The following is a 16,544-nucleotide window of genomic DNA, read 5'->3' as shown; positions in this document are numbered from 1 at the left end:
ATATATTGCAGATTGAACATTGGATTTAAGTAACAAATCAAAGTGTTTCACCAAACGTATTCCAGTTTCAGTTGTTTTACCATTAGTCATGCACACCAAGCACAATTTAGACTCCCACAGCCATTAGCCAATTATTTGGCTTGAAAGGAATGGGTGTCTATTAGCTTATGTTAACTTGCACCATATTAGTTTGTGCATTTTAACACTTATCGATACAATTTGAATGTCACTTTTTGAATTTCAATGATACTACATGTCTCTTTAGGCCTTGTTCCACATCCTTCAAATATTTGATTTGAAAGACTTTATTCTGCTCCACAAACTTCTCAAACAGATGAAGGCCCCCTCCTACTCCAAAATAGTGAGACTTGGTTGCCAAATAAACAATCCCATCCTCAGCAAGCAGGTCACTAAACACACTATGAAGAGAAGAGTAGTAGTCTGTGTTGTATATGGTTTCTGATGTGAAGATAATGTCATATTTTGGCAATGAGGTTTTATTTCTCATAAGTGTGAGAAAAGAGTTCCAGTCACCAGAGAAAAAACCACAACAATCTAGCGATTTCTGTGATGCATTCAGTGCTTTCCTCTTGGACGGTGGACTGCTATTTTTCTCCTCTGTCTCGTCAGCAGAATCATCGTCATCTTCGCAATTGAGAAACACATTTGGCACTGTTAACTGCTCTATCACTGTGCTGTTATAATCCTGGAAGTCAACTTTGGTGGCTCCTCTCTTCAATGCAAGTATGCCAAGTAGACCTGCTCCACAGCCTAAGTCTAACACCCTTTTTCCAGTGAAGGTCTCTCCTTCATCATCAATGTACTCAAGAAGATCATATGTGCATTCCCATATCTTAAGTCCACCCTCATACACTCCAGTGATGAGGTCAGAGTTTTGAGTCAGTGTTTTGGCCAGTATCTCCTCACTGTCCTCTCGTTCAGGAGCGGTCTTTTCAAACACTGATTCGTTGAGGCAAAGCAGGGGAGGCAGGGCACCTACTGTGATGGTTTCAGGCACCCAGTTCTCAATGTGGGAGAGAGGATCCAACAAAGGTTCGTGCTCAATAGCATTCTTCGTCTTTGTTAGGACGGTTGCACTGGCTTCCTATTAAAAGATAAATTGTGCATGTGATCTTGACTGATGCAACCACAAGTTACTTTTTTGACATGGCAACGTTAGCGTGAGTTCTAGACCCACATATTCTTTAATATTCTATTTTCTTTTAATAAAAATAGGGGCATGTGCGCTGTACTTCTCAAGCATAATTAAATATATTAAACATATCTTAAAGTCAGCTGTAGCATTATTAGCAAACATAACAAGCTAATGACACATCTTACCGAGCGTTTAAGAGCCACATCTTTTGCGTTAGCGTCGTTGTTTTCTTTATAATTCGTTTCTTCTGTCGGTAAAGGAATATCAAAGTTGAAACTGAATGCCATGTTTTGTACTATTTCTATCCCGTAGAGAGCACGTGTGAACAGCAGCTATATCGTTGTCTGAACTGAGTGATTCTTTTGAGTCGGATCTTTTTAATGAATTGGTTGAACCGGTTCAGAAGCGTACCGAATTATTTAAACAGCGTTTTACAAAATACGTTTACAGTCTACAGATGTAAATTAATTTTAGTAATGTAAATGCAAATTATAATAGCGTTAACTTATGGTTATGGCCTAAATCATTACTACTTCAAACTGGAAAACAATAAATTACCCTGACATTTTATTAGAGAACTGTCTCAAACATCCCCATATACCACAAGAACGTAATAGAAAAACACGTAATAAATACCTAATTGTGCCTGCATATGCCTTTGGACGTTTTAGGGTTTTAGGCATTGGTTTCAGGCATTTTTAGGCATCTATTTTTTACGGTAGGTTTTAGGTCACACGGAATTACGTCGGACGTAAACGAATCACTGAAATATTTCTTGAGCCGTTTTCTACGAAACAAACACGCTCGAAAGAACCGATTGCGAAAATGACTCGGACTTGACTCAAGCTCAGTTCTCTGTAGCAGTTGGGCGGGGATCACATAAAATTGAACATAGCTACTGCTTTTTTTCATGAAATACCGCACTATATAATGTACTTTTTATTATGAATAATATAAAAATATTACAAAAAAGTTTCCATGTAATATTTCCGCTTTTCGCACTTAAACTCTATTTCCCAGAATTCCCACCGTGACAGCTCACATCTCTGCGCGCGTCAGACAGACAGACAGCAGATGAAATCAAAGGGGTAGAACTACTGCTTCCATTTATTTGTCTCAATCTGTCCCGGAAAAGAAGAATCTTTCAGCGGTATCATGAGTTGAGTCCATCGCAGTTTTAGGAGAAGATCTTGGCCAGGTAGGAGAACCGACTGCGTGTATTTCTGCCACTCTGTGATGTTTAGCCTTTGCTGTTTGTTCCAGGTCGAGGGACTAAACAACATCACTATTAACCTTTGTCTTATCACTGATGCGCAGTATATATTGTGTGTATATTTTTACCCACAGCTTTGCCACTATGATCTGATCAATGTACTAATTTACCAATATTTATGGATATTGTTGTCTTAATGATCTTTTTAAAGGCACAGACTCTGAGATTATAGTCTGTTTATGACATGGGGGATGGTGTATATGATGTGGGCAATTTCTACTATAATCTGACAGTGTCAATTGACAATTGTTACGTACATCCTTTTATGCTTATGTCTGTATTTGTTACATCATAATGGTGGTGTTCCCTCCACATTAACTGTTGTGATCGGAATGTGGACTGCCCAGATCCATATATCACGTGTGAATTTTACAATGTTTGAGCATGCAGTGCCCACATTCATGTTTTTTGAGTTGTAAATGTATTTTTTAGCGTGCCTAAGATTATGTTTTGCCTTGTTTTTAATTAAATAACAAAGCTTCTTTTCACCATCCTAGGACCTTATGCATTTTAATCTCAAATTCACATCCAGTGAGATGGTTTGAAAGCTGCCTAGTAAGATTAATGGTCTAACTACATCTACAAATCCAAGGAAAGACGCATTAGTAACTAGCCCAACCATGCTTTTTGTAAACCTAAGTAAACTTAAAATGGGCAGGGCTTTTTAGATGCATTGTTTATCAGTGCAGTCATGCAAAGTAAACACTTGACAAAAGAGGTCATCCATTTTTGTATTGCATTATGTCAGATAATCCATGGGTATCAGAAACTAAAGCATGCTTGCATTATTGGTTTGGATCAGTCCACACACTAACTGCTTAGGTGGATACTTCATTAATCTAATTGGCTTAGAAGTTCAGTACAGGGCTAAGTGTCAGTGAGAAAACAGCATGACACAGTCAAATTAACTTTCAGGAAGTTCGAAGAAGTTAAGAAAAGATAACATCTTGTCTTTTCAGGGGCTGAACATGCGTCCCTGCTCTACAGTCATGCACCTGCTGGTGAGATGCATGCGCGGGTGTGGCAGGCACAGTCGCAGTCGCATGCCCAGAAGACTGAGGCGACCTCTGAGCTACATCAAACTGATCTTCAAATCACTTTATTATAACTCGCTCACTAACTCCGAAGTGGTGCTGGACTCCATCCTTGAACCAGTGTTTTGGATGGTGGAGGTTGTCACACGCTGGTTTGGAATGGTAAATCTGTCAGTTCTCACCGCTAACTAATCATCAAATCTATGCATTTCTCTTACACCCTTTGCTTTTTCTTTTCTCTTTAGGTTTTTGTATTTTTAGTAGTAGCTCTTACCAGTTCTGTGATTTTCATCGCTTATTACTGCCTTCTTCCACTGGTCCTGCAAACGTACTCCCCTGGCTGGATAATGTGGCACGTTTGTTACGGACATTGGATCATTGTCATGATAGCCTTCCATTACTACAAGGCCACAAGTACTCCCCCTGGATACCCTCCAAAGGTTCAGGACCCTTAGACACGCCTCGATCTGTTAGAGCTGATGTGTGTTTTCAATGTAATTTCATGCTATTTTACTTCATGTTGTTTTTCAGATGAAAAATGATGTCCCGTTCGTGTCCGTCTGTAAAAAGTGTATCATTCCTAAACCAGCGCGAAGTCATCACTGTGGCATCTGTAAAACGTAAGAATAAGAACAGGCCTATAAAGTCTATAATTGGTGACTCAATATCAGCTGCAGTTTAAACTGTTAGTGTAGAAACGTAACACAAACATCCCTCTATCTTTCTCTCCAGCTGTATTCTAAAAATGGATCATCATTGCCGTATCCTTTTTAAATCACCATATTGTTGACATTGTTGAAAAAATATCTTGCTATGTTTTACACAGTTCAACATTCAGTTAAAAGGGAGTGTTCGCCCAAAATGAACAATTTGTCATCATTATTCACCCTCATGTGTTTTACAAAGTTGTGTGGACCACTTTTATCATACTTTTAGAGGGCTTATACCATAATTCATTGTCGTTGTATTGAAAAGGACCAGAGCTGTTTTTAAAGGTCCCGTTCTACGCGACTCCATCTTTCAAACTTTAGTTAGTGTAATGTTGCTGTTAGAGCATAAATAATACCTGTAAAATTATAAAGCTCAAAGTTCAATGCCAAGCGAGATATTTTATTTAACAGAAGTTCCCTTTCAAAGCCTACACGAACGGCCAGTTTGGACTACAGCAGGAAGTGCAGGGATGTAATGACGTCACTAGAACCGTTTGTTGACTAACCTTCCGCCCACAAGTACACGCAAAATAGGGGGTGTGGTTTTGTTTCTCTCCCACTTGGAGAAGAGCGTGCATTCATCGCTTGCATCTCCCTGTTATGGTAAGAGGCGGGACCTTTCCGGGCAAAGTGCGCTAAGCTGCTGTCCAATCACAACACGGGAAGCGCTGGCCCAATCAGAACTGGTTACGTATTTCTGAAGGAGGGACTTCATAGAACAAGGAAATCATCAGGCCGTTTTTAGGACAGAGAAAGCAGTGGTGTTCAGATAAGTAAATTGTGTGAAAAATACTGTTTGTACAAAATATGTGTTACTGCGAAACATGAACTCCTGTTATATTGCACACTGTAAACATAATCAAAGGTTCGAAAACACACGAAGAATGGGACCTTTAAAATGGAGTGTAACATTTCCAGAAATAAAAATCCCTTTAATTTTCTCCATAGGGAAGTTGATTTTTAACAAAGACTTTATAGTTTTAAAGACAGGCCTGTTATGGGCTACAAGGTTAAGCGATGCCATATGCATTTATTGAAGCCATTATTCACATTATTTTAAAAAAAAAACATTTTAAACAATGCAATTTCTAGTGAAAAAACTACATTACCCAGCATTCTACAAAGAATTGTAGTTATTTTCCTTATTAAAGCGGTTAGGTACACAGTCTTGTACCTCTGTCTTTTAGTTCTATTTTTAAATTATTTTTTGCTTCACTTAAATTGTGTAATATTTTGACATTATAATGTTATACCTTGTCGATGAAGACTTTTTAAGAATCCCTATGGAAAAAATGAAAAGGAAAAATACTTCTGGAACCAAGGCTGCTGAAAAAGTGAGGACACTGTTGCTCTCTATTTCCAGTTTTGCATTCTACAGAAGAAAGAAGTAAAGATTTAGAAAGATTTGTTTATGGAAATTGTGTCAGTTGTTTGTTTAATAGCCCAGATGCATTCACTTCTGTGTGGTTGGTTCCTTAATTGTATATTTTCAGCTTGGCTTAACAACTGTGTTGGTCATTACAATCATCGTTACTTCTTCTCCTTTTGTCTCTTTTTGACTTTGGGCTGCATGTACTGTAGCATCAGCGGTCGCAATCTCTTTATCGATGCATACAATGCAATAGATGTAAGGCTTCGTTTTTTAAATACATTTGTCGCTTTGTGTTAATGCTTCTCTGTTTAGTCTAACAATCTTTGTATCACAAAAGTTTGAATCTTGGATGGGAAGCTTGGAAATCTTGGAAAACACCTTAGTAGGCATTTATTTCTCCACTTATTCTTATGAATAAGGTTCTTTGTGACCATTCTAAGATGGTGTTCAACTCCTCTCTTTCTGAATGGTTGTCTGTCCTTTTTTCTTTCTGTTTTCAAAGTATTAGAGGTAGTGGGCATGTCTTAACTGCCAGCTGTCTCTCTGCCATTCTATAGCAATTCAGGCACATGGAAGCGGAGAAACAGGGTGTTCCGGTGACTGGGATTGGGTTGCTCATTGGCATTGTACCATCAGAAGGCGTGGCTGGGAAGGTACTTCAGGTGGCTCAAGTCATTGTTCTTGCTGTTGGCTTTGCTTTACAATTGGAATTTGTCCTTTTCTGTATCACAGCTCATTATTTAACACTCTTAAAACAAACAGCATGCTATGAAACCCCAACAAATTATTTCTGACCTTCCTTATCCCAATTCTAAAAGCACACATTTAAATTGATATTACTTACTGACTCTGCTTTTGTCACAATTGGATGAGGGAGGATTTATTTGTAAACTTAAGACTCTTTAAGCTCTGGTTGGTAAAATCTGGTGCACTAGAGTTTCCATTTGGAGCAATGAATCAAGAAAGTGCGTTTTATGCTTATAAACATATATGGTACCTTTAAAAACTAATAGACACTTCATTTCTTTGCATTATATGGCAAAATATAAAACTGAATGCCATATGTAAACGAATACATATGCATACGTGCTGCCATTTACAAGTTTGGGGTCATTTTATTTTTTGAAAAGAAAGTAATACTTTAATTCAGAGAGGATACATGAAGTTGAAAATCGTAACCGTATTAATTTTTCAAATGCTGTTATTTGAAACGTATTCATCAAGGAACTATTTTCAACATTAATGATAATAAGAAATGTCTGTTGAGAGACTGCAGTAATGGCTGCTGAAAATTCAGCTTTGCATCACAGGATTAAATTACATTTTAAAATATATAAAATAGAAAACAGTTATTTCAATGATTTACATCATTACTGTTTTTATTGTATTTTTAATTGAATAATTCCAGACTTGCACAGCATAAGACACTTCTTTCACAAAAATGTAAAAAATCTTACCAACCCCAACAAATTTTTACATTTGTGCATATATGCATAAATAATATAGTTGCATTCATATAAATATTTATTGAATTTGGATTTTTTAATTTATTTTTATTAATATAATAATGTATTATTTTGAATAATATAAAATATTCTTCCTTTTCTGATGCTTCACGGGATACAGGAGGTTTCGCAACCGCCATACACCAACAAGGACAGGATGTTTCACAAGAGTATTATCTACATGTGGGTCCTCACAAGGTACATCATTTCAAAAAGCGTCTTTTTTTTCACAACGGCCCAATACTAGTTGTGTTATTTCTATAGACACATCTTTTGTTATGTTTGTTGGTTTTTTCCATCAGCACAGTGTCAGTGGCCCTTGGAGCTCTCACACTGTGGCATGCTATACTTATCACCCGTGGAGAAACCAGCATTGAACGCCATATTAACAACAAAGAGGCCAAACGTTTGGCCAAACGTGGAAAGGTGAGGGTGCATTAATGCCATTCAGAATTGTTTTATGGGTTTAAAACGACATGGTGTGGGTGGGTAATTAATGACATAAAATACATTTTTGGATGAACTAACCCTTTAATTTCTTTTAATTTAGATTTCTTTTAATTGTATCAAGTTTTTTCCCCTCGTATTTAACCTTTTCTCTCTTTTTAAAGGTCTATCGTAATCCCTTCAGTTACGGTAAATTAAACAACTGGAAGGTGTTCTTTGGTGTGGAAAAGAGAAGGTAAAGTTTCACATTTTACGCGTTCTTTGTAGTAGTCTGCAGCCTTTAAGCTGTGATTTTAATCTAAATTATTATCATTTTCTCCACAGTCATTGGCTGACACGTATTTTCCTCCCTTCTGGACATACCCCATATGGTGACGGACTGACGTGGGACATTTACCCTCTTAAAAAAGACATGATGCCAGTCTGAGACATTAAATGCTTTACTGTCTTAGTTGTCCATGACCAACACGCTCATGAGGGTGAGTCTCACCTGCTGTGCCAAAGCTGAATGCAGAACCAGGGCCCTGGGAACACGGGAGTCTGCAGAGCCCAGATTTAAACAGTGATCTCATTGGATGACTTTTGTTCTTTCTGGCAAAATGAAAGGACAGTCCTCCAAAAAATACAGTGCATTTGGATGTTTTCTATAAATATTTTGTAATGAAATCATGGCAGTTGTTTGTGATATCTATGGAAGATCGGTTTGTAGCCAGTTTAATGTATTATTGTGTAAAAAATATTTTTAACACTATTTATGTCACTTACAGTATCATTATTTAAATTCCAAACCTAGGATTTTATTAAATGTAAAATAAATGGTTTTCACAGTATTTCTGGTGACTTTATTTTTTTTTAGTTTCATCATTGTACAATAGTCTTAGTATTTTTTTTTAAACACATCACTATGCATACCAGTTTCCTGCCTTTAGATGGCAGTGTACTGTCATTTGCCAATTCAAAATCTTTACTAAAAAGTAACTGCAAATTGAATATTGAAAATGGCATTTATATTTAATAATTTTATTATATATTTAACTTGATTTGTACATAGAGACATTTGGCATTTTTTGAAGATGTTTTTTCATGAAATATGACTAAATATGGTTTCATATGATGGCAAATCAACATTTATTTGCATTTACCTAAATTACACAGTGCATATTCTGACATAGCTATGTCTATCCGCTTGAGTAGTTAATAATCAGCAGAAAAAACAATGTTTAATTTTTTTTTTTTTAATTTAGTACAATAATGAACTCGAATGATAAAAAGAATTAACAAAAAAAGTGATGACAAAGGCAAATAAAAACAAAATTCTGGAAACAAAGGAGAATTTGGTGATCATTAGAGAGCAGTTTTATATAAAGAAGAAGCAAAAAAACCTCCTGGGTGACATTGTCCTCTTATGAGGACATTGATATTTTAGTGCATTTCTCTGACACCATACATGTCACAGTTTTAAGTCTGGATGTCCTGTAAAGAGGCGTGTATGCGTATACAGGGCTTCTCAGGGGATTTCGTTTTGAGGTTTCAACGGAACAACAACTCCTTGGTTTTTAAAAGTGACTGAATGATCAAATTTAGCAATCTTATTGAAATAGTATACTATTTTGTAACTTTAAATCTGACTACTTTTCAAATTGTTTGTTATAAATCAACATCTCAGGAAAATGTAATGGGGTTTCATATCAAAATATGACCTCTGTAGACACCGGGACTTAAATCATGTTTATCAGGCATTTTAGTGAGTAGGGAAATAAATTACATATTAATTTTCCTATAAAATATTAGATATTATTATGATTTTATTATTACTCCCATTATTACACTTTTTTTCCCTTTTTGCTCAAAGAACACCTTAATATGCTAGATCCAATGTATACATTGCATTGAATGGGAAAACCCATGTAGTTTACACATATTGCATGAAGTAAAATGGTATATCAATTAATTATTTAATATTTTTCATAATATGATTGAGAATCATCTTTACACCAAGTTTGTTTAAAAAAACTCACTGCACTGAGTCCTGGTGTCAACAACAGCGGACATAACATAACATATGAATAAAATAAAAAATTCCACAAAACAAAAATAAATACATTTGTTTCTTATGCTCCAAACAATGTAATGAGAAAAAATACTAAATTCCAAAAACCTTTTTTCCCCTGGGTCTTAGGAAGTTAAAAATAATGAATTAATGAATAAAAAAAAATGTAATACATTAAATAATGGCTTAGAGCTCGAGAATACTATGGAAATATCGACAGTTGCAAAAATTCGGTGATCCTGCTTTAAATCCGCAGCACTTCAAAAGTGTCAGCCGAGCTCACGATAATGTGCACGAGCGCCCTCTAGTCGCATATTTACGACATCATCAATTTTTCATTTAGAGCTCTACACTAATTTATTCTTCCTCATGACCCAACAGGAGTGTGGACTACACCGGGGAGATGCATGCGTTTTACTCGGAGCATAAGTAAATATCACGTTTAGATTATGAGAAACTCTCCGTTGCTAGCGTTAGTGTGATAACTTTGTCTTCCTGGTGGAAGGTTTACTGATCAGATCAGATTAAGTCTTAGACACATGTCGACTCAGCGGAATACAAAGGGCTTGTGTCTGTCCTCGGACAACAATGCATTTGACAACAGAACAACAGTATGCTAGACGCAAACTTTCTTCTGCAAAAACAAAATATATTTTACTGAAGTGACTTTTTACATTTTGAATCCTGTGGAAATGCATTTACTCGGGCATCCAGGCATTCGAGGCTTGGTCCTGATGTGAGTTTGAGTGATGGGAAGTTGCTTTGGAGTGATACGTCAAAGGTCTCGCCTGTCCTCCAGGAGTGCATCCAGATACAGCTCCAAACGAGGAGGTAATTGATCTGCCGAGGGATTCTGTTTGCAAATGCATCTGATTTTCCTTGAATGACAACTTATTTGTCCTACTCTATCAACCCTCTCTTTGCAAGCTTATTTGGATATTTTAGAGAATGTATCCAAAAAGGCAGTATATGGGAACCTATAAGGAGTTTCTTTAGATGCCACGGACAACCATCCTAACACTTAAAAGGAATTTATTGCCTAGTTTTTCGTTTGAAGACCTGAGTAAAACAAACAAACAAAATATTTATGATACTGTATTTTTAATATGAAGTTTCTGTTAAGTTACATTATTATAGTTCTATACTGTAATTATTCTATAACTAATTATTTATTCACATATATTTATTTACTTATTTTTAATCTATCTGTTTATTTTATTTGAATCTAAGTTCTATTCATTACATTTATTTATTTATTTATTACACTGTTTATCTCTAAACTTAATTATAGGAACCCCAAGCACTCCTGCACGGTCCCCTGAGGTTCCCCAGACCCTTTGCCTTAGATAACCAAATTGTCTTAATCTCTAGGTATCATAAAAAAAGAGCCGTTCATTTTCTTTCTTTTACAGCAGGACTTACACTATTAAACCTATATTCATTCCTGTTGAAACTCTAAAGACTGTTACTGGTTCTTTAAGTGACCCCAACATAAGGGAAAGATTCTGAGGCATGTGAAACATTATCATATTGAGGTATATTATACTTCATTATTATATCCTAATTTGTCCTTGTCTTATTTTCGATGCACGGTGCTTAGAAGATTGACATATTATTAGATATACAGGGTTCTGAGTGAATTGTAGATTTCTTCTCAGCTTACATTATGAAATTAATGTTCTTCCTTTACCTAGAACTCCATTAAGATTGGGACATCTTACATAAGACGTATATTTGTGGAATTGCTTGGGTGCACCTGCTCTGGACAATCCGAGGATTAACAGTTTATTTTTGACTCTCTGTCCTGGTCTGAAATAGAGCTGACTGGATTAAGATTGTTGTGAAAAGTCACTCGTACACCTAAACCCAAGCCAGAGATTGTAAAAGCAAAGACTATTTCTTACCGCTAGAAGGTATCTTGGTGACCAGCTCTGATTTATATTTGTAAGGTGTTATTTTTAGTTTTCAAAAAAAACAGGTGATGGGCGTGTACAGTGTGCAAGAAACTGGATTTACTTGCTGAGTATCAGAGTTTTCCTGTGAGTGATCTTATAGCACCGTGCATGTGGAGTTGACGGTCCCTCAAATCTCTGCATGAAGTCCTAGGAGCAACTGTCCTGTCCTGTACATTTTCACTGAATAAAGGAATAAGTAATCGGTCAGACCATGGGAGTTGCAAACTCGAGAGACTATCAACCAACGATAACAGTTGTGCTCAAAAGTAAGTGGCTTACAGCGGACATTTTAGCTGTTTTTAAGATAAGATGTGATAAGACTGTTTAGAGATACTTGAACAGTTGAGGGTTGTTGATTTACAGTGTATATTAGCCTTGTTATGTAGTTCAATTAAAAAAAAATGTGTTTGCAGGGAAATATTATTTAGTTTGAAACAGTTTCATTCCTGCTCTTTTACCTTTTCTCTGACCTTAGTCCTCTATTGTAAACGGAAGCCAAATTAAATGAACAATTTAATCCCTTGTATTTAGTAATTAAAAAGGATTTGTAAATCCGCAAGATCCTAGATGGACTGCACGTGTCAGTCTGATTTGTATGAGTGTGGCATTCCATCAAAAATGTGTGTTAATACAGTAGATGCTGGATTAATACAGCACATTGACTTGTCAGCCAACATCAATTTGTTAGGTCTTTTTTTATCATCATGAGACTGCATAATGGTAAGGTATGGTTTAGTACATATGTTTAAATGGTTTAATTATTATTTATCTTTCCATCCAGTGTTCAAATTAAAATGGTGAATGTTGCAGTGTTTTATGGCGTTCTGCTCTTGTAAACGCTCATCTGGCTAGGAGTGATGCATGATGGGAAAGAAGCCACTAAATCCTGTTTTGCATCACCCGATTAAGGCTTTAATCTCAGACACTATAAATAATTTGTTTCTCTTTGGTGTACTATCCACTGCTATGACTCGAGACCAGGTTTTTATCATGGTTGTATGAAGATTTAAAGTTTCTTTTGAAATATGTTCTTTGAATCTTTCATGTTTTGTTTGTATACAAATGATTCAGCTGCTTTTCTGAGCAATGTTTTCTTCCCAATGGGATATCCCTTTGGCCCACATGAGCTCTTTGTCTTTAGTTGACATCATGCTGGGATGGCTTGACTGTTGGGATTTAGTTTGGGGTTTAAGTGGAGATTTTTTACAGCATTATTGCATTTGATCTGTAATAATGGGTTCATAGGTCACGTGAAGGACAAGTAGCTATTAAACTGGTGATTATTGTGAGAGCTCTGAGCTTAGATTAAATTGATTTATCCTTGCTACATATCAAAGAGAAGCTTCTATCTTAAAAAAAGCAAAAATTAAAAGCATTGATGTCATGTTACATGTATTTGTTGTCATAGTTCTTTAACAAGAGGCCTTTTTGCGAAACTTTTTGCAAAAATCCTTTTTGCGAAAGGATTTTTACAAATGTCATCCGGATATATCGAACTGACGAAGAGATAGTACACCCAAAAATGAAAAAATGCCTCATGATTTCCATACCCTCAATCCATCCTAGGTGTATGACTGTCTTCTTTCAGAAGAATACAATCAGAGATACATTAAATAATGTCCTGGCTCTTCCAAGCTTTATAATGGCAGTGAATAGAGGACTTTGAAGCCCCAAAAAGTGCACCATCCATTATAAAAGTGCTAAGAAGGGCTGTTAATAAAGGCCTTCTAAAGCGAAGTGATGTGTTTGTGTAATAAAAATATCCATATGTAAAACTTTAAAAACTAAAATAACTTCTAGCAGATGGCCATACGCATTGATTTACAGTGAAAGAGTAACCCCTGACCTCACGCATGACGTGGGGTAATTTATGGGTTACTTTTCACTTTTGGGTGAAATATTCCTTTAATGCATCCCTAAAAGAGCTGGATGTTGTTTAGGTAACATTTCTGTCTTTTTCTTCTGTAGGACGCAATGAGCCCCTGAAGAAAGATAAGCCCAAGTGGAAAAGTGACTATCCTATGACGGAGGGCCAGCTGCGCAGTAAAAGAGATGAATTTTGGGACACGGCTCCCGCTTTTGACGGCCGTAAAGAGATCTGGGACGCGCTGAAAGCTGCAGCTGTAGCGATTGAATGTAACGACCTTGAACTAGCGCAGGCTATTGTAGATGGAGCCAGCATCACACTTCCTCATGGTAAACATTTAGCATTTTTAATTTAGAGATCACTAGTGAAAATATCACAAATGTAGATTAAATTTGTTTTATTACTTTATGCAGCAAAGAAACATTAAACATTAAATGCATCACGGTTTCCAGAAAAAATTTGAGCACCACATCCATTTTCAAAATTGATAAAATTATGAAAAGTTTACACCAAGTCAGAATATTAGAATGATTTCTAAATGATCATGTGACACTAAAGACTGCTGAAAATTCAGCTTTGCCATCACAGGAATAAATTACATTTTACATTAAATTAGAAAACATTTATATAAAATGTATGCTCATTAACTTTTGAAAAGTTTTGTACCTAAAAATATATGCATAGTGTATGTGCTAAATATACACATTAGCTGATTTATAGCTTTGGATTTGCTCTTTCAGGATCCCTTATGGAATGCTATGATGAACTGGGAAACCGCTATCAGCTTCCTGCGTATTGCTTGGCTCCTCCAGTCAACCTGGTCTCTGAGTGCAACGATCATAATGTGTCTGAACACATTGAGCCACAGGAGAAGAAAGAGACAGAGTTCCAGCTGAAAGTGCGTCTCTCCTCCGGAAAAGACCTTCGCCTCAGTGCCACTATGGCCGATTCCATCCGTCAGCTGAAGAAACAGCTTCAAATTCAAGAAGACATTGATACCGCCAATCAACGCTGGTTTTTCTCTGGAAAGCTCCTCACGGATAAAACACGTTTACTGGACACCAAGATCCAGAAGGACTTTGTAATACAGGTCATTGTTAGTCAGCCCATTGTTCCCAACTAGTAAACAAACAAAACTGTGAACCAGGACTCAATAAACGCACACGTTTACAGATTCTTGCTTATGTTTCCATTACAGCTCTCTGATCAGTTCAGAGTTTCTTTTTAAAATGTGAAGCACAAACATATCTTACAGAAACATCTAAATTGTTATACTAAATTACTGTAGCTAACTTGCCTTCTTGGTTTTAATATCCCTACGATGTGTGGATATTCATTTCCATATTCTACATTATATAATTTGCCTTGATACAGTCTGCTGTCCACTGCTGAGCAGGCATAGAGTATTTTCAAGAGGATGAATTTACTGAGTTCAAGTATTTTTCAATCTTATTAAATGTTTATTGCTTCATGATGAAATTTTGATGTTTTTCTATCATAGATTGTTCTGAGACTTATTTATCTACATGTTATAAAAACACACACACAAAAAAAACAATTGTTACTGTCCAGTTTTGTTTTGTTTATATTGCGAAGCAATTTGTATAAATTTGTTTGCATGCTTTTATAGACGTTTGTAATTTATTTTAGCATAGAAAAGTTCATTTTATTATTTCTAAACTCTAATGTAAATTAATTATAAAAGAATAAAAGTTACAAGTTTTATTTGTTATTGCTGAAACCAAGCAGACTTTAAAAAAACGTCATATTGTATAACTTTCATATTGTAATATGAAATATAAGAAGCAGAACTGTAGAAGTGTGTATTTGGAGAAAAAAACAATCTCACTGGCAATGTTTCAGAAGTTTCTAATAAATTTGACTGATTTTTATACTGTGGCAAAACTGTAATTTGAATTTTGTGTTTAATTTTTTATTGAAAAGGTTGGCTGGCTTTACAGTGCATCCGAAAAGTATTCACAGTGCTTAACTTTTTCCACAATTTGTTATGTTACAGCCTTATTCTAAAATGGATTAAATTCATATTTTTTTTCTTTAATTCTACAATCAATACCCCATAATGACAATGTGAAAGAAGTTTGTTTGAAATCTTTGAAAATCTGTTAAAATTAAAAAACAAAACAAAAAGTATTCCCAGCCTTTTTACACTTAAAATTGAGCTCAGGTGCATCCTTTTTACACTGATTCTTCTGATTCTGATTTTATTATTATTCTTCTGATTAAGGCACCTAAAGGACTCTCAGACCACGAGAAACAAAATTCTCTGGTCTGATGAAACAAAGATTGAACTTTTTGGCCTGAATGACAAGTGTCACGTCTGGAGGAAACCAGGCACCGCTCATCACCTGGCCAATGTCACCCCTACAGTGAAGCATGGTGGTGGCAGCATCATGCTGTGGGGATGTTTTTTAGCAGCAGGAACTGGGAGACTAGTCAGGATCTAGGGAAAGAGGAATGCAGCAACAGACCTCAGACTGGGGAGAAGGTTCATATTCCAAAAGGACAACAACCTGAAGCACACAGACAAGATAACAAAGCAGTGGCTACAGTGTGCTGTAGCCAGAGTGACCCAGCCAGAGCCCCGACCTGAACTGGATTAAACATCTCTGGAGGACAAGCTACTGTGGCTCAAATTGCTCAAGAAGTTAATGTCCTGATATGGTGTCAGAATATAGAGTGCATCGCAGTTTGTTGCATATATGGGGCTGCATAGCTGCAGACAAGTAACCTTGGAGATCCACTTTTGTGAAACGACTGAAGCCTGATGTTGTGACGCTTCCCGTCATTTCTGCGTTCAAATTGGTTCAAATGCATTGCTGCCTTCCTGAAATGCTATGCGGGCGCGTTAAAGTCGCTTGACGTCACCCATAGGAATAAAGTGGAGCGCGGCGCGACAGAAGTGTTGCAGGGACAAGTGGATCTGCACCTTAAGGGTGCCTATGCGACTCCGATCCACTGCCAAAAGCGCTGACAGTGGGCACGTGAGCATCAGAACTGAACCACGGAAATTGCCAGCAGTTATGCTGCCTTCACGTGCTATTGGAAGTTTCCGACTTCCCACTTCAGAAGTCGTGATTAGCTTGTTGTGTTCAGGTGCTTTGTTGTCGGAAAGAATGGAGGACGTCAGGTTCATACTTTTGTGCATCTGGGAAAA

General features: G+C 36.5%; 3 protein-coding genes across 7 annotated transcripts; 2 read left to right on the top strand and 1 right to left on the bottom strand.

Annotated features, from left to right (window-relative positions):
* Positions 1-21: 21 nt before the first annotated feature.
* mettl18 (methyltransferase 18, RPL3 N3-histidine) lies at positions 22-1,866 on the bottom strand. Its single transcript, XM_067420837.1, has 2 exons — positions 1,342-1,866; positions 22-1,105 (listed from the first exon to the last, which is right to left on the bottom strand). Exons 1-2 carry the CDS (start codon positions 1,441-1,443, stop codon positions 227-229), a joined length of 981 nt encoding a protein of 326 aa, XP_067276938.1. The 5' UTR covers positions 1,444-1,866; the 3' UTR covers positions 22-226.
* zdhhc16a (zinc finger DHHC-type palmitoyltransferase 16a) lies at positions 954-8,327 on the top strand. 4 transcript variants are annotated; one of them, XR_010898625.1, is made up of 12 exons: positions 954-1,053; positions 2,177-2,354; positions 3,389-3,625; positions 3,709-3,903; positions 3,995-4,083; positions 4,196-4,224; positions 5,667-5,800; positions 6,103-6,198; positions 7,172-7,248; positions 7,358-7,476; positions 7,662-7,732; positions 7,822-7,887. XR_010898625.1 is itself a non-coding variant. In XM_067420835.1 (12 exons), exons 3-12 carry the CDS (start codon positions 3,398-3,400, stop codon positions 7,922-7,924), a joined length of 1,146 nt encoding a protein of 381 aa, XP_067276936.1. In that variant the 5' UTR covers positions 961-1,053; positions 2,177-2,354; positions 3,389-3,397; the 3' UTR covers positions 7,925-8,327. The 4 variants fall into 4 exon arrangements, 2 of the variants coding, with proteins under 2 accessions (XP_067276936.1, XP_067276935.1); XR_010898624.1 differs by having other exon boundaries at positions 955-1,053; positions 6,103-6,207; XM_067420835.1 differs by having other exon boundaries at positions 961-1,053; positions 7,353-7,476; positions 7,822-8,327.
* Positions 8,328-9,938: 1,611 nt separating this feature from the next.
* ubtd1a (ubiquitin domain containing 1a) lies at positions 9,939-15,109 on the top strand. Of its 2 annotated transcripts, none has more exons than XM_067421762.1 (3): positions 9,939-10,378; positions 13,471-13,698; positions 14,110-15,109. In XM_067421762.1, exons 1-3 carry the CDS (start codon positions 10,297-10,299, stop codon positions 14,490-14,492), a joined length of 693 nt encoding a protein of 230 aa, XP_067277863.1. In that variant the 5' UTR covers positions 9,939-10,296; the 3' UTR covers positions 14,493-15,109. The 2 variants fall into 2 exon arrangements, with proteins under 2 accessions (XP_067277863.1, XP_067277864.1); XM_067421763.1 differs by lacking the exon at positions 9,939-10,378 and adding an exon at positions 11,624-11,768.
* The last annotated feature ends 1,435 nt before the right edge of the window (positions 15,110-16,544 follow it).

This window comes from Pseudorasbora parva, chromosome 17 (genome assembly GCF_024679245.1).
Source record: "Pseudorasbora parva isolate DD20220531a chromosome 17, ASM2467924v1, whole genome shotgun sequence".
NCBI lineage: Eukaryota > Metazoa > Chordata > Actinopteri > Cypriniformes > Gobionidae > Pseudorasbora > Pseudorasbora parva.
The sequence above is the reverse complement of the archived record's forward strand: the minus strand, read 5'-3'. Positions and strand labels throughout refer to the sequence as shown.

What these genes read in the sequence shown, in the direction of transcription:
- ubtd1a (XM_067421762.1), top strand. Translation starts at nt 10,297, where the DNA reads ATGGGAAGTTGCTTTGGAGTGATACGTCAAAGGTCTCGCCTGTCCTCC. An exon ending in ATACAGCTCCAAACGAGGAG is followed by an intron (nt 10,379 to 13,470) that starts GTAATTGATCTG and finishes TTTCTTCTGTAG; the next exon opens with GACGCAATGAGCCCCTGAAG. An exon ending in CAGCATCACACTTCCTCATG is followed by an intron (nt 13,699 to 14,109) that starts GTAAACATTTAG and finishes TTGCTCTTTCAG; the next exon opens with GATCCCTTATGGAATGCTAT.
- mettl18 (XM_067420837.1), bottom strand. Translation starts at nt 1,443, where the DNA reads ATGGCATTCAGTTTCAACTTTGATATTCCTTTACCGACAGAAGAAACG. An exon ending in ATGTGGCTCTTAAACGCTCG is followed by an intron (nt 1,106 to 1,341) that starts GTAAGATGTGTC and finishes ATCTTTTAATAG; the next exon opens with GAAGCCAGTGCAACCGTCCT.
- zdhhc16a (XM_067420834.1), top strand. Translation starts at nt 3,398, where the DNA reads ATGCGTCCCTGCTCTACAGTCATGCACCTGCTGGTGAGATGCATGCGC. An exon ending in AAAAATGGATCATCATTGCC is followed by an intron (nt 4,225 to 5,666) that starts GTATCCTTTTTA and finishes GTATATTTTCAG; the next exon opens with CTTGGCTTAACAACTGTGTT. An exon ending in TACATGTGGGTCCTCACAAG is followed by an intron (nt 7,249 to 7,352) that starts GTACATCATTTC and finishes TTTTTCCATCAG; the next exon opens with CACAGTGTCAGTGGCCCTTG.